The sequence below is a fragment of the Eriocheir sinensis genome, chromosome 1 (genome assembly GCF_024679095.1).
Source record: "Eriocheir sinensis breed Jianghai 21 chromosome 1, ASM2467909v1, whole genome shotgun sequence".
In the NCBI taxonomy this organism is placed as follows: Eukaryota; Metazoa; Arthropoda; class Malacostraca; order Decapoda; family Varunidae; genus Eriocheir; species Eriocheir sinensis.
In genome coordinates this window covers 8,992,505-9,006,273 of record NC_066509.1, presented here as the reverse complement: position 1 = coordinate 9,006,273, position 13,769 = coordinate 8,992,505, and the positions used below count along the sequence as shown (strand labels likewise).

Sequence of the window (13,769 nt, the reverse complement as noted above, 5' to 3'; positions counted from 1 at the left end):
ATTCCTTGTGTTTCTAATTTTCCCTCTCAATTTTTATCCTTCCCTTCCCTTCCTCTTCTCTCTCCTTTCGTTATGTGTTTTCGTTATTATTCCTTTCGCTATCTATCCCTTCATCTCTCATACTTCTCCTTTACTTCCTTCCTTCTTATCGCTTTGTTTCGTTTCTCTCTAATTCTTTCGCTTTTTCCACTTTATCTTCTCCCTCCTTTTCAATATTCACTCCGTCCTCCCTTTTTCGTCTCATGCTTCCCTTCGTGTTCAAACTCCTTCGCTTTATTTCCTTTTATCTCTTTCCTGTTTCTTGGATTCTCACATTTTCTTTTTCCTTTCTTTTTGTGTTTTTTGTTTCTATGTCCGATTTCTTCTTCTTCCTTGTTCTCTTCCTTCGATTTTGCTTCTTCTTTTCTTAGTCTGTTATTCTTTCCCTTTTCGTCCTCCTTCTTTGCTTCTCCTTTTCTTTTTGTATCCTATTTTTTACTCCTTATTACCTACGATCATCCTAGTTTTATTTTATTGTTTTTTTTCCTCCTCTCCTCCATTTCCGTTTCCCCTTTCATTTTTTTTTCCTCCTCTTCCGTTTTCTTCGTATGTTCCTCTTTTTTTTTATCGACGTCCCTTGTTCCCCGTTCATTCCTCTCTCTCTCTCTGCTTTTTCTCCTTTCTCCTCTCTTTTATTCACTTCTCTTGCTCTCCCCATTTTCTCCGACGTTCTTGTCATATTCCTTCTTTTCTCTCTTTCTCTGTCTGTTATTTTCGTTTTTTTCTTACATCTTCTCTGAGCCAGTTCTTTTGTTCTCCTTCTCTTGTTCAGTGTCTTTTCCTGTCTCTTCTTTCGTTTATGTCTTCCTTTGTTTCTCGTCTTTATCGCTTCCTTACCTTTGCTTGTTCTTTCCTTCTTTCTTCTAACTTTCCTTTTGCTTTTTATTTTTTTTCCAGTCCTTCCAACCATACTTTCGTTTTATCTTTCTTCTTCGCCCTTTATTATCGCTGCTTTCTTTCCCTCCTTCTACATCTTTCATTCATTGCTTCCTAACGTTTCCTTTACCCGTTATCCTCCTCTTCTACCCTCGTTTTCTCCTTTTTATTTTTCCTTTATCACCGGGCTGTCTTTCATACTCCTTCCTTCCCCGTCTATTCTCATCCCCCTTTTTCACTTCATTTCATAATTTTTCAGCCGTTACTCTCATTCTTCCTTCCGTTTCTCTTCTTCCTCCTTTCTCTCTCCTTCCTCCTTCCTCTTTCCTACCTCTCCTTCCTTTTCTCTTCCCTCCTCCTCATTTCTTTGCCGTTACCTCCACTTTTCCTCTTCTCTTTTTCCTTCCTCATTCCTCCTCCCTCCTTTCTCCTTATATCCTCCTTCCTCCCACCTTCCTCTTTCCTCCCTCTTTTCCTCCTCCCCCTTCTCTCCGTTCTTCCTCCTCCTCCTTCCTATTCTTTCCTCCCCTCCCAACCTTCCTTTCCATATCTCTTGCTACTTCCACTCTACTGCTTTCCTTCTTTCTGCGTCCTGTTTTCTCCCTCCTTCCTCTCCTCTGCCTTCCTCCTTCCTCCCTCCTTTCCTCCCCTCCGAGTCGCCCTTTCCTCCCAGACTCCCCGAGGAGCCAGACTGAGCCGCGAACACTTTGGAACCAACCTCGTGAAAAAAAAACTTAAAAACCATGACAGGGCCCTCGAGAGAGAGAGAGAGAGCACCACCATACTATCATATAATATAAATAATCATATGACAAGAATTGGAGATGTAAGAGGATGAAGAAAAGGGAGAGAAGGGAAGAAAGAGAGAGAGAGAGAGAGAGAGAGAGAGAGAGAGAGAGAGAGAGAGTACACAAAACAGATGTAGTAGACAGATGAAATTGAATAATAAATAAAGTAGATAATGAAAATCTCTTAATTAAGTAATATTCGGACCCTCCCTTACCTCCCTTTTTCCTCCCTTCCCTCCCTTACTTTTATTGCCCTTCCTCCCCTCCCTGCTTCCCTTGGTTTCCCTCCCTTCCTGCCTTGCTTCCATTCCATATTTCCCTTCATCGGTTTCTTCCTCCTTCCCTTCCCTTCCCTTCCCTTCTAGACTATAATGCCCTTCCCTCCCTCCCTTCCTCCCATCTCTTCCTTTCCTTCCTCCCTTGCTTCCAATCCATATTCCCCTTCATCGTTTTCTTCCTCCATCCCTTCCCTTCCCTTCCCTTCTAGACTATAATGCTCTTCCCTCTCTCCCTTCCTCCCATCTCTTCCTTCCCTTCTAACCTTCCATCTCTTCTTTCCTTTCCACCTCTCCTCCCTCTCTTCTTCCTTCTCTCTACACTTTTTGTTTTCCCTCCCTTTTCTATCCTCCCCCATTCCTTCCACCCTTCTCTCTTCCATGCATTCCCTCCACCTCTACTTCTCTTCTCTCCACTATGTAGTTCCTCTTCGGCGTTCCCTCTACCCCTCCACAACCTACCCTAACCTCTCTCTCTTCTCTCTCTCTCTCTCTCTCTCTCTCTCTCTCTCTCTCTCTCTCTCTCTCTCTCTCTCTCTCTCTCTCTCTCTCCCCGCCCCCCTCGCTGGTCACTTTCAATTGTGTGGGGCGAGGTACAATTCCCAAGCTTGTTTCAGCGAAGGGAGGGTGATGACTTGCCCCCCCCCCCCTCTCTCTCTCTCTCTCTCTCTCTCTCTCTCTCTCTCTCTCTCTCTCTCTCTCTCTCTCTCTCTCTCTCTCTCTCTCTCTCTCTCTCTCTCTCTCTCTCTCTCTCTCTCTCTCTTTTCCTCCCTCTATTTTCTTCCTCCTCCTTCTCCTCCTCCTCCTCCTCCTCCTCCTCCTCCTCCTCATTTTCCCTTATCCAATCCCTCAGGGTTTAGCGCTATGGGGGAATAAGAGGGCAAGTAATTGAGAGAGAGAGAGAGAGAGAGAGAGTGTCTGTGTCTGTGTCTGTGTGTGTGTGTGTGTGTGTGTGTGTGTGTGTGTGTGTGTGTGTGTGTGTGTGTGTGTGTGTGTGTGTGTGTGTGTGTGTGTCTGTGTCTGTGTGTGTGTGTGTGTGTGTGTGTGTGTGTGTGTGTGTGTGTGTGTGTGTGTGTGTGTATTTTATTTACATCCACTGTTTTCTTCCTCTGCATCTTCGCTCCGAAACAAACTTCCTCCAACTTTTCCTTTCTTCTTTCCTCCCATCCTTCTCTCACTTGTCATCGCTTTCTTCTTTTCTTTCCTCTTCCCTTCTCGTTTCTTCTTTTTCGGTTCCTATTATCATTTTCGTTTCTTCGTTTTGTCTATTTTTTTCTGCACTTTCCATGTTTTTTTGTTCTCAGCTTTTCCTCTCCTCTCTTTTCCTTTCTTTCCTTCTTTCAGTTCCCATCCCTTCCTTTCCTTTCATTGTACTTCCCTTTCTCTCCTCCCTTCCTCTCCTACGATAGATATTTCCTTACTTTTCCCTTCCCTTTCCTTTCCTTAATTTCCCTTCTTCTTCCCCTCCTTTTCTTTTCCTTCTCATCCTTTTTTTCATCTCCTCCCTTCTCCCTTACTCATCCTCCCTTCTCTTCCTCCTTCCTCTACGGCTATTCTCCTTTCTCCTTCTCTCCCTTACCTCCCTTTTTGATCCCCTCTCTTCCTTCTGTACCCATCCTCCCTTCTCTTCCTCCCTTCCTCAACGTCTATTCTCCTTTCTCCCTTTCAACCTTGCTTACCTCCCTTTTTGATCCCGTCTTCCTTTTATACCCTTTCCCCCTTCTCTCCCCATCTACTACGCTCACTCTTCTTCCCATTCTCCCCTCCCTCTCCTCCCTTCTCTTACCTCTCCCCCTCTCTCCTCCTCCATCTCCTCCGCCTCGCCGCCAGAGTACGCTTGATGGTAATGACCCAGACAAATTCTTTCTTCACTCATCACCTCCCGCGCGTGTGTGCAAGTGGAAACGCTCCCTTAAGTGATATATAAAGGGTTCTTCCTCTCGCTCTCTCCCACCCCTCCTCCCCCTCCTTCCCCTTCGCCTTCCTTGCTCCTCCTTTCTTCCTTGTTTCTTTCCGTTGTTGTTTTTTTCGCTCCGTCATTTTTTTTAGGTCTTGTTTGTATTTTATTTATCATTGTTTGTTTCTTAGTGTGTTTGTTTGTTTGTTTGTTTGTTTGTTTGTTTGTTTGTTTTATTTCGGCTGCGTGTTTTCTCTAAGTTCTTTTTCTCTCTTTTTTTTTTTTTGCCCTAGGTCTTGTTCGTATTTTTTTCTTCCACTCTGCTTATTTTCTTCTTGTTAATATTCCTTTTTTATTGTCCTTTCCTTCTTGTTATTTTTGGTTATTTCTTTTTCCTATTTCTTCCTGTGTGTTTGTTTTTTCTTTGTTTTACTTTTTTTCGTTTTTGCTCTAGGTCTTTGTTTTCTTCCACTTCTGTTAAATATTCTTCTTCCTTCTCCTCTTTTTCTTGTTCCTGTTCCCCTTGTTATTTCTTCATCTTTTTTTTCCCTTTTTTGGTTTGCTTTTTTTTTTTCTTTCTTACGGGTGCGTGTTTGCCTTCCTTATTCTTTCCTCTACTTTTTTTTTACTTGCCTTCGTCTCTCTCTCTCTCTCTCTCTCTCTCTCTCTCTCTCTCTCTCTCTCTCTCTCTCTCTCTCTCTCTCTCTCTCTCTCTCTCTCTCTCTCTCTCTCTCTCTCATTCGTTTTTCTTCTTTCCATTTGACATATTTCCTTCCTTTACTTCTCTCTCTCTCTCTCTCTCTCTCTCTCTCTCTCTCTCTCTCTCTCTCTCTCTCTCTCTCTCTCTCTCTCTCTCTCTCTCTCTCTCTCTCTCTCTCTCTCTCTCTCTCTCTCTCTCTCTCTCTCTCTCTCTCGCTTCGTTGGGGCGGGAATTCCCTAATGTGACTGGGTCTTTCATCATGTATCTTGCTTGGTTTTATTTTTCTTCGTATATTCTTTTTCTCTTTCTTTCTCATCCTTTTATCTCAGTCTCCGTGTTATATCTTTTTTTTTTTTTTCCTTGTCGCATTTCTGTCTTTCCTCTCTCTTATGTATTTCCAGTTTTCTTATATTTTTCTTAATTATTTTGTCTTTCTTTCGCTTCTTTAATTCATTTCTGATCTCTTTCTTTTTCTTTATTTTTCTTTAAGTTTGTCTATTTGGGTTTTCTTCTCTAAGTCTTTTTCTTTTCTTTTTTCTTTGTCTTCCTTAGTCGCTTATGACATTTCACTTATTTCTTTCTATTTTTCGTTCTTTTTCCTTTTATTTTATTTTCTTTCTTTCCTCCTTTCTGTATTCCTTTCCTGTCTCTTTCTATCTATATCTTTCCTTGCTTTATTTCTTTCCCTCTTCGCTTCCTTTCTCTCTCCCCTCTTTCCTTCTTTTTTTTGTGCTCTTTCGTTCATTCGTTCAGTTTTATTCTTCCTTTATTTTTGGTTCACCTTTTCCGTCCTCCTCCTCCTCCTCCTCCTCCTCCTCCTCCTCCTCCTACGGTATATCGTTAGCAGTTCTCTCTATGTCCTTAACACTTTCCTTCAGACTCCTTTACTCTCTTCCTTCCTTTACTTCTATGATGCCTGTCTTTTATTCCTTTTATCCTTCCTCTTCTCGTAAAAGCGCTCCATGTTCTCTCTCTCTCTCTCTCTCTCTCTCTCTCTCTCTCTCTCTCTCTCTCTCTCTCTCTCTCTCTCTCTCTCTCTCTCTCTCTCTCTCACTGACAACTTTTTCTTCTTTCTGGTCTTTTCTTCATATTTTCTTCTCTTCTTTTCTGTTTTCTTTATTTTTTTGCTTTTCCCGTTTCGTTTTCTTTCGTGCTACTTTGTTTTTTTATTTTCATTCTTTCTTTCTTTCCATATTTTCGTTTTTCTTTCTTTCATTTTCTTCAATCGTCATCTTAATCGCATCTTCTTTTCCTTTTCCTTTTCCTCTTTCCCTGTTTCTCCTATCCGTATTTCCTTCCTTTTTTTGCCCTACTTTCTTTGCTCTTACTTCTTTCCTTTCTTATTTTCTTCCTCTCTTCCTTCCTTACTTAATTATCACTCACCCTCCTTACATCCTTCCTTCATTCCTTCCTTCCTTCATTCATTCGTACGTTCTTTCTTTTTCCCTTTTTTCTTTCCTTTTATTTCCTTCCCTTTGTCAATCATTCATTCATTCTTTTCTTTCTTCCTTTTATCCTGTTTTCCTTCCTTCCCTACTTCCCTCCTTCCTTCCATCCTTCCTTCCTTCTTTCCTTTCATCAATCCTTCCTTCCTTCCTTCCTTCTCGTCCTCCCAAAGCACTGAGGTGAAGGGAAATATCGCCGAGGGAAATTGCATATTGGAATAAGTAAATAACAGAAAATGAATAAATGCATGAATGGAATAATAAGTAATAAATGGAGGACTCGGAGGATCAGTGGACGGGGCTGCATGGAGGACGAAGAAGAGAAGAGAAGAAATAAGGAAGAAGGGAAATGGGGAGGAAAGTGGAAGAAGAAGAAGGGGAGAAGGGGTAACAAAGGAGGAGGTTTAGGTAGAAAAAAAAGAGTATTGAGAGAGAGAGAGAGAGAGAGAGAACATAGGCAGCTTGAAATGGAGAAAGAATAAGAAAATTGAGAAAAATGGAAGGAGATACACAAAATAAAGTGGAAGAGAGAGAGAGAGAGACTGACTCCTATTGTCCTGCAGAAATGATTGTCCCTCCACCCCTCCACCTCCTCCACCTTCTCCTCCACCCCAGATAATAAAGCAACCCAGATGACCACCGTCAAAGGAGAGGTTGTGGAGGGGTTGGAGGGGGACTGGGGGGGGGGTCGAAGAGGGGTCGTAGAAAGGGTTAAAGAAGGGGTTGTGGAGGGGTTGGAAGGGTCTTGGAGGGGGTTTGAGGAGAGAAAAGAGTTTGTGGAGGAAGTGGAGAAAGGTACGGAGGGTGTGTGGAGGGGTTGAAAGGATTGTGGAAGGGGGTGGAGTGGATGTTGGGTTGGTTATGTACGTTGAAGGATCTCTCTCTCTCTCTCTCTCTCTCTCTCTCTCTCTCTCTCTCTCTCTCTCTCTCTCTCTCTCTCTCTCTCTCTCTCTCTCTCTCTCTCTCTCTCTCTCTCTCTGACGCAGTGCAAAAAAAAATTAAAAAAAAGGCGAAAGAAAAGGAGAGAAGAAAGAATAGAGGGAAAGAAGAAGAAAGGGGAAAAGGAGGTGAAACGTTAGGGAAGGAGGAAAAAGAGAAAGGGCAAATAGAAGGAGGAAAGGGGGAAAGGGGAAAAGGAAAGAGGGAGGTAGGGAGGGAATTAGAGCAGGAGGTAAGGAGGAAAGAAAAAAAAGAAAGATGAAGGAAAATAAGCGCTAAGAAAAGGAGAAGAGGTAGGCGGAAGGGAAATAGGGAGGGAAGAGAAGAGGAAAGGAATTATGGGAAAATGATGAGGTAAGAAAAAGGAATGCCGGAGGAAGGGAAGGAAGGTGATAAAAAAAGATGACGTAAAGAGTATTAAAGGGAAAAGATGAAGGGAGGAGGAAGAGAGGTATGAGGAAAGGGAGAAAGAGATAGGGGAAATGGGTAGAGAGGGAAAAAAATGAGAGGAAGGGAGGGAAGAAAAATATGGAGAGAAACAAAGATTAGGAAAGGAGGAAGGGAGAAGATGAAGGAATGGGGTATAAGGGATGAGAAAAGGAAAATAAGTGCAAAGGAAAAGAGATGAGGAAGAGAGAAAATGAGAGAGAGGAAAATATGGTGTGAGGGAAAATAAATGGAAGGGAAATGAAATGAGGGAGGGAAGGAGGTGTGAGTAAGGAGAGAAGCAAAATGGAGGGAGGAGGGAAGGAGATGAGGGAGGGAGGGAAGGAAGAGAAGGTAAAAAAAATATGGTAAGGAAGATTTATGAGGAAGGGAGAAGATGAGGGAGGGAGGGAAGGAGGTATGAAGAGAGAGAGAGAGAAATGGAAAATGGGTGGAAAGGGGGAAGGAGAGAAGGATGTATGAGGGAGAGAAGGAAAATGAGGGAGAAAGGAAAGGAGATGAGGGAGAGAGAATGAGGGAGGGAGAGAAGGAGGTAGAAAGAGACAGAGAAAATGAAAATGGGTGGAAATGAAAAAGGAGATGAGGGAGGGAGAGAAAAAGAGGTAGAGAGGAAGGGAAAGTAAAATTCGCCTCTTGATGTGTCTTCTGGTCCTGGACGCCGAGCGAAGTCTGCTAAAATTACTTCGTTCTTTCTATGTTCTTGAGCGAAAGAAAGCGACGATCATGCCTCCCGTTGTGCATAATGACGAGGAGGAGGAGGAGGAGGAGGAGGAGGAGGAGGAGGAGGAAAATTGGAAGAGGTGTGCAAAGTGTGTGGGATTTTGATGTTCGTGTGTGTGTGAGCGACTCTTCTTTGTCTCTCTCTCTCTCTCTCTCTCTCTCTCTCTCTCTCTCTCTCTCTCTCTCTCTCTCTCTCTCTCTCTCTCTCTTTGTTGTTATCGCAGCTTTTATGTTTCTTGTTCGTTATTTTCTTTTTTTATTTTGTTTTCCTCTTCTTTCTCTTCTTCTCCTTCCTCTTCATCATCATCGTCATCATTGTCATTGTTATCATCATCATTATCCTCATTTTTCCTTTTTATCTTTATTTATTATCTCTATTTTTCTTTCCTCTCCTTCTTTCTCATTTTGGTATATTATTTTATCTTCTTAGTCTTTTAGTTATTTTTGTTTTTCTTTTATTCTTTCCTTCTTTTCTTCTTAGTTTTGTCTTTAATTCTGTTCTGCTATTTTTCTTTCCTTTTGTTTTCTTCATCTTTATTCTCGTGGTCTATTTTTGCTTCTCTTCCTCGTTATCTTCATCATCATTGCTCAGTTTCTCTCTCCACTTTATTTTCGTATTTCTTTTATTTTCTTTATCTTTTTTTCTACATCATTTCACTTCTCTCGCTCCACTCGTAACAACCACGTCACTCCACAATACCACAAAGGATCAAAGTGGAGTATTATACACCATCAATCACTCCACATGTCGCCTAAGCCCACCACAACTGTCCACCGCCTCCACCATCCTCCACTATACTCCACACTTACCAACAACCACATAAAAACCAGAACTCCACATCAATATCCACCAAGATCACTATCATACATACCTCACCACCACCACCACCACCACCACCTCGTTTACCATCTCCACCATCATCATCACTACACCTCTTCCATAATTATAGGTACTTTCATCACCAAACCACATACTCCACATCACCACCATCACCACCACCATTTGAACCACCATCTTCACTATATCACTATTCTTCACCACGCACCGTCTCCACCACCACCACCACTCTCTCTCTCTCTCTCTCTCTCTCTCTCTCTCTCTCTCTCTCTCTCTCTCTCTCTCTCTCTCTCTCTCTCTCTCTCTCTCTCTCTCTCTCTCTCTCTCTCTCTCCGTCCCCACCACCACCACGACCTTCCCCCACCCACTACCCCATCTCTCCTCTTCCCCTGCCTCCTTCACCACCACTACCACCTCCTTCCCCCTACCACCCCCACCCTCATCCCCAACCACCCCACCACCATCCGTTCCACACGTGAGCGCAGGAAAAAGAGTTCGACGAGACTCTAACCAAAAAATCCCGATCTGCAAGGCGATTTACAGATAATATTTTACCGGGACGAGCGGCGAAGGCGGCGTGCAAGGGGAATTAAGCTTTATGGAAGGGGGCGTGGAGGTGAAAATGAAGGGGCGTGTCGTGATATAGAAGTAAAAGGAGGAGGCTGAGGACGAGGAGGAGGAGGAGGAGGAGGAGGAGGAGGAGGAAGATTGGGGTAAGGGAGGAGAGGTGTAGTGATATCAGAGGAATAATGTTACGCTTGAGAGAGAGAGAGAGAGGTAAAATACAAAGGTTTAAACGAAAAATGAAGAAAGACGGAAAATTCTCTCTCTCTCTCTCTCTCTCTCTCTCTCTCTCTCTCTCTCTCTCTCTCTCTCTCTCTCTCTCTCTCTCTCTCTCTCTCTCTCTCTCTCTCCCAGGTAATTTTATCAGCCCGTCTCTTTCTTCCGTTCATAAAATGTGATCACAGCCTGGCCTTCCTGCATCCTAATGTGTGTGTGTGTGTGTGTGTGTGTGTGTGTGTGTGTGTGTGTGTGTGTGTGCTACTAGGAAAAGAGAGGATCGGAAAAAAAGAGAGAGAGAGAGAGAGAGAGAGAGAGAGAGATCAATGCCACACACTTTTATGCACTTTATTTCTTTTCCTTTTTCCTTTTCTAACCTCCTCTATTTTCAACTCCATCATTGTTCCCTTCACTTTCTTTCTTCTCTCTTTTACCTATCCACACTTATCCACTTTACACACCTTTACCTCTCCTCGTTTTACTATTATTTCACATCGCCACATCCTAACAACTCAATTCCACATCATTCAACATCTCCGAGCCTTTACCTTTACCTGTTCATATACATCATCATTCCACATCACTATTCTCACCTCCAAGTCCTCATTATTTTTCGCACTGAAGTTTCCGATCATTTCCATACCATTCCCTATTAAGAGCATTCATTAAGTTCCATATATTCAGCTGTTAACACCACAGTCAATCAATCTCACACCTTCAGCTTTCACCACCACATCCAAACAGTTCCCGGTCCACTGTGATCCATTCTTTTACTTCACCACATCGACCACAGCACCACCTAACCCCAGTCACCTCAGCCTGACCTCCACCTAAGTAAGACCTGCTGCTTCCCACGTCTCCCTACCACCAGACACACCCAAAGGAAACAGGCACGGAAGAGCTAAGGAATAGGATAGCAAAGACGAACAAAAATATGAAAAAGAAGAGCTGTTACAATTGCAGATCATCACAATATACAGTCTACACCTTTTCACACCTGTAGCCTTTTCGCATGTGCTCCCTTTTTCACATCATCCTCCCATTTCACCCCCATTTTTCACCTCATTTTTCACCCCCTCTTTTTTATCCCTATTTTCACATGTCCTCTATATACCTGCTTCCTTTTACACCTGTCCCCTTTCACACCTGTTCCCCTTTCACACCTGTTCCCCTTTCACACCTGTTCCCCTTTCACACCTGTTCTCCTTTCACACCTGTCCCCTTTCACACCTGTTCCCCTTTTACATCTGTCCCCTTTCACACCTGTTCCCCTTTCACACCTGTTCTCCTTTCACACCTGTCCCCTTTCACACCTGTCCCCTTTCACACCTGTTCCCCTTTCACACCTGCTCCCCTTTCACACTTGTTCCCCTTTCACACCTGGGCCACTCACCTCTTCTCCAGCGAGCACCAGCCGCAGTAGGGGTCCCGCGCCCTTAGGCAGGAGGAGCAGTTGGTGTAGGACGAGCAGCTCTCCACCTTAACCTTCGAGGCCTGGGAAGGGAGAAAAGAGGGAAGGGTTAGTGGTGTGGGATAGGAAATGGAGTGAGTTGGTGGTTTTGTTTACTCTTTTGTTTATTTATAGTTTTCTTTTTGTAATACTGTTTTCGTCTAGTTTTCAGTTCATTATTTTATTTGTCTTGTTGTCTCTCGTATGTGTTTATCTCTATTTCTTTTGTGTGTATGGGTTTTGTATGTCACATTTACTCTCTCTCTCTCTCTCTCTCTCTCTCTCTCTCTCTCTCTCTCTCTCTCTCTCTCTCTCTCTCTCTCTCGCACTCGCACACACACACACACACACACACACACACACACACGTCCTTTCCTCGACATCGGCTCATCCGGATCACACAGGCATTGCAATCACTAAATAAACAGGTTTGGCTTTATCATCGGCTGCAACACGACCACTAATTCCTTCCTTACCTGAGGCCCTCTAATTACACCTGTCCGCACCTTGATTACCTATCCGCAGACCCTTTTGTCCCTGTCCCTCCACTTTCTCTTTTTTTCCTCAGTTTTTTTTCTTTCTCCATATTTATTCCCTTCAAATTTTAGTTCTTCCATTTGCGTTTGTCTTTTTTTATTGTTGTTAATTCTTTAATAGGCTGTGGTTTGGGTGGGGGAGGGTAATGTGTGTGTGTGTGTGTGTGTGTGTGTGTGTGTGTGTGTGTGTGTGTGTGTGTGTGTGTGTATGGTAGGGTAGCGTGTCGGTCATTTTTTTTCCATTTCTTGTTTGGTTCACGATTTTTCTTTCCCCTTCGGTTTTCTTTTTATTTTAGGACGGCCTTTCCGTGTCCTGTTTTTTTTTTTTTTTTTTTTTTTTACCTGGCGGGGTCTTCATATTTAATCGTTCTTGTCAGGCGTATGTTCACTCTGTCTGTCTTTCCGTCTGTCTGTCTCTCTGAATACCTGTCTGAATATCTGTTTCTCTGTCCCTCACTCTCTTTCACACACACACACACACACACACACACACACACACACACACACACACACACACACATTCACACACATTCCTCTGCATCACCTCTTCGCTCCCTCTCTCTCACTCTCCCTTTCATCTCCCTCATAACAGTCCTCTCCTCCCCGTCCGTCCACCCTTACCCAAACAAACACGGATTAATTGTCCACTTAATCAAGCTTTTGCCTCTCTCCCTACCTCTCTTGGCCTCCCTAATCCTCTTTACCTCTCTCTCTCTTGCTGTCTCTCTTCTCATCCTCTCCCTCCCTCCCTCTCTCAGTTCTCTTCTCTCCCTTCCTCTCGCTTTTATCCATATATTCATTCACTTCCCTTTCCTTGTACGTAGATGTGTTAATGACTCTCTGTTCGGCTTTTTCCCTAATTGCTTTACGATCCAGTTAGATGTTTGCTTTTATATGACTTCAGTGGGCTTAATCGTGTCATCTTTTAATCTTTTTTTTATTTTTTTTACTGTAAGATGGCAAACGATTTCTGATTTTGTATTCCTTTTTTTTAATTTGATGATGGTTTTCTCTGCAATAGTGTACCTTTTCCTCCCTTTCACTCGTCTGTCTGTCTCTCTATCCGTCTGTCTGTCTGTCCTTCTCTCGTTGTGTTTTATTTATCACTTCTTTCTCCTTTTTTAGATTTTTCTTTCCTCGTGTCTATCTTTTGCTTCTTCATTTCCTTTTCTGCTTTTCATACTTTCATTCTATTTTTCTCTTTTCCATCTTTCTTTCCTTTGTCATTCTTCAGTTCCGTCACCTCTCTCTGATTTTCCTTCTCTTTTCTTCCATTTGCTTTACATTTCTCTCAATTTCTCGACTTTACATTTTCTCTCGTTTCTAGTATTCTGTCTCTCTGTTATTTCTCTCACCTCCTTCCCCTTCATTCAATCAGCAGCTTCACCTTTTCTCCTCCTCCTCCTCCTCCTCCTCCTCCTCCTCCTCCTCCTCCTCTCACACCTGTCAGCTGTCAAGGCGAGAGCCAATTAAGCCGGAAAGTCAACCACCTGCCCGGAGTAAGTGCAGAAAGTCCCTTCATTTAAATATATAACACCTGAGGAGTATATTACAGGTGTGTGCGTCTCTCTCTCTCTCTCTCTCTCTCTCTCTCTCTCTCTCTCTCTCTCTCTCTCTCTCTCTCTCTCTCTCTCTCTCTCTCTCTCTCTCTCTCTCTCTCTCTCTCTTTGTCGTTAGAGAAAGAATCAAGATTTGGAATATGAAATGATTGCAGTTCATCTCTCTCTCTCTCTCTCTCTCTCTCTCTCTCTCTCTCTCTCTCTCTCTCTCTCTCTCTCTCTCTCTCTCTCTCGCCCTTTTTACAGACTCGTTTTTCCCTCCATCTTTTCATTCTATTTTAACTTTTGAATTTCTTTTCGTCTGTCTGCTCCGTTTTTATTTTCATATTTTATTTTTACTCCCTTCCCTCTCTAGTTTTATTTTCCATATTTCCCTTTCTACTTTCCTTCCTTTTTTCCTTCCTTTCTTTCTTCTTTCCTTCCTTTTTTCCTCTATGTTTTCCTTCTTTTCTTTCTTCCTTCCTTCCTTTCATCCATCCT

The 13,769-nt window shown here is 43.0% G+C and overlaps 1 protein-coding gene across 3 annotated transcripts in view; it reads right to left on the bottom strand.

Annotated features, from left to right (window-relative positions):
- Positions 1-13,769, bottom strand: part of LOC126987108 (plexin-B-like) — a 224,008-nt gene that overhangs the window by 69,341 nt on the left and 140,898 nt on the right. For all 3 annotated transcript variants that reach the window (XM_050843929.1, XM_050843982.1, XM_050843844.1), the window contains one exon: positions 11,138-11,238. In XM_050843929.1, the coding sequence (XP_050699886.1) occupies positions 11,138-11,238 (101 nt within the window). The remainder of the gene's footprint in view (positions 1-11,137; positions 11,239-13,769) is intronic.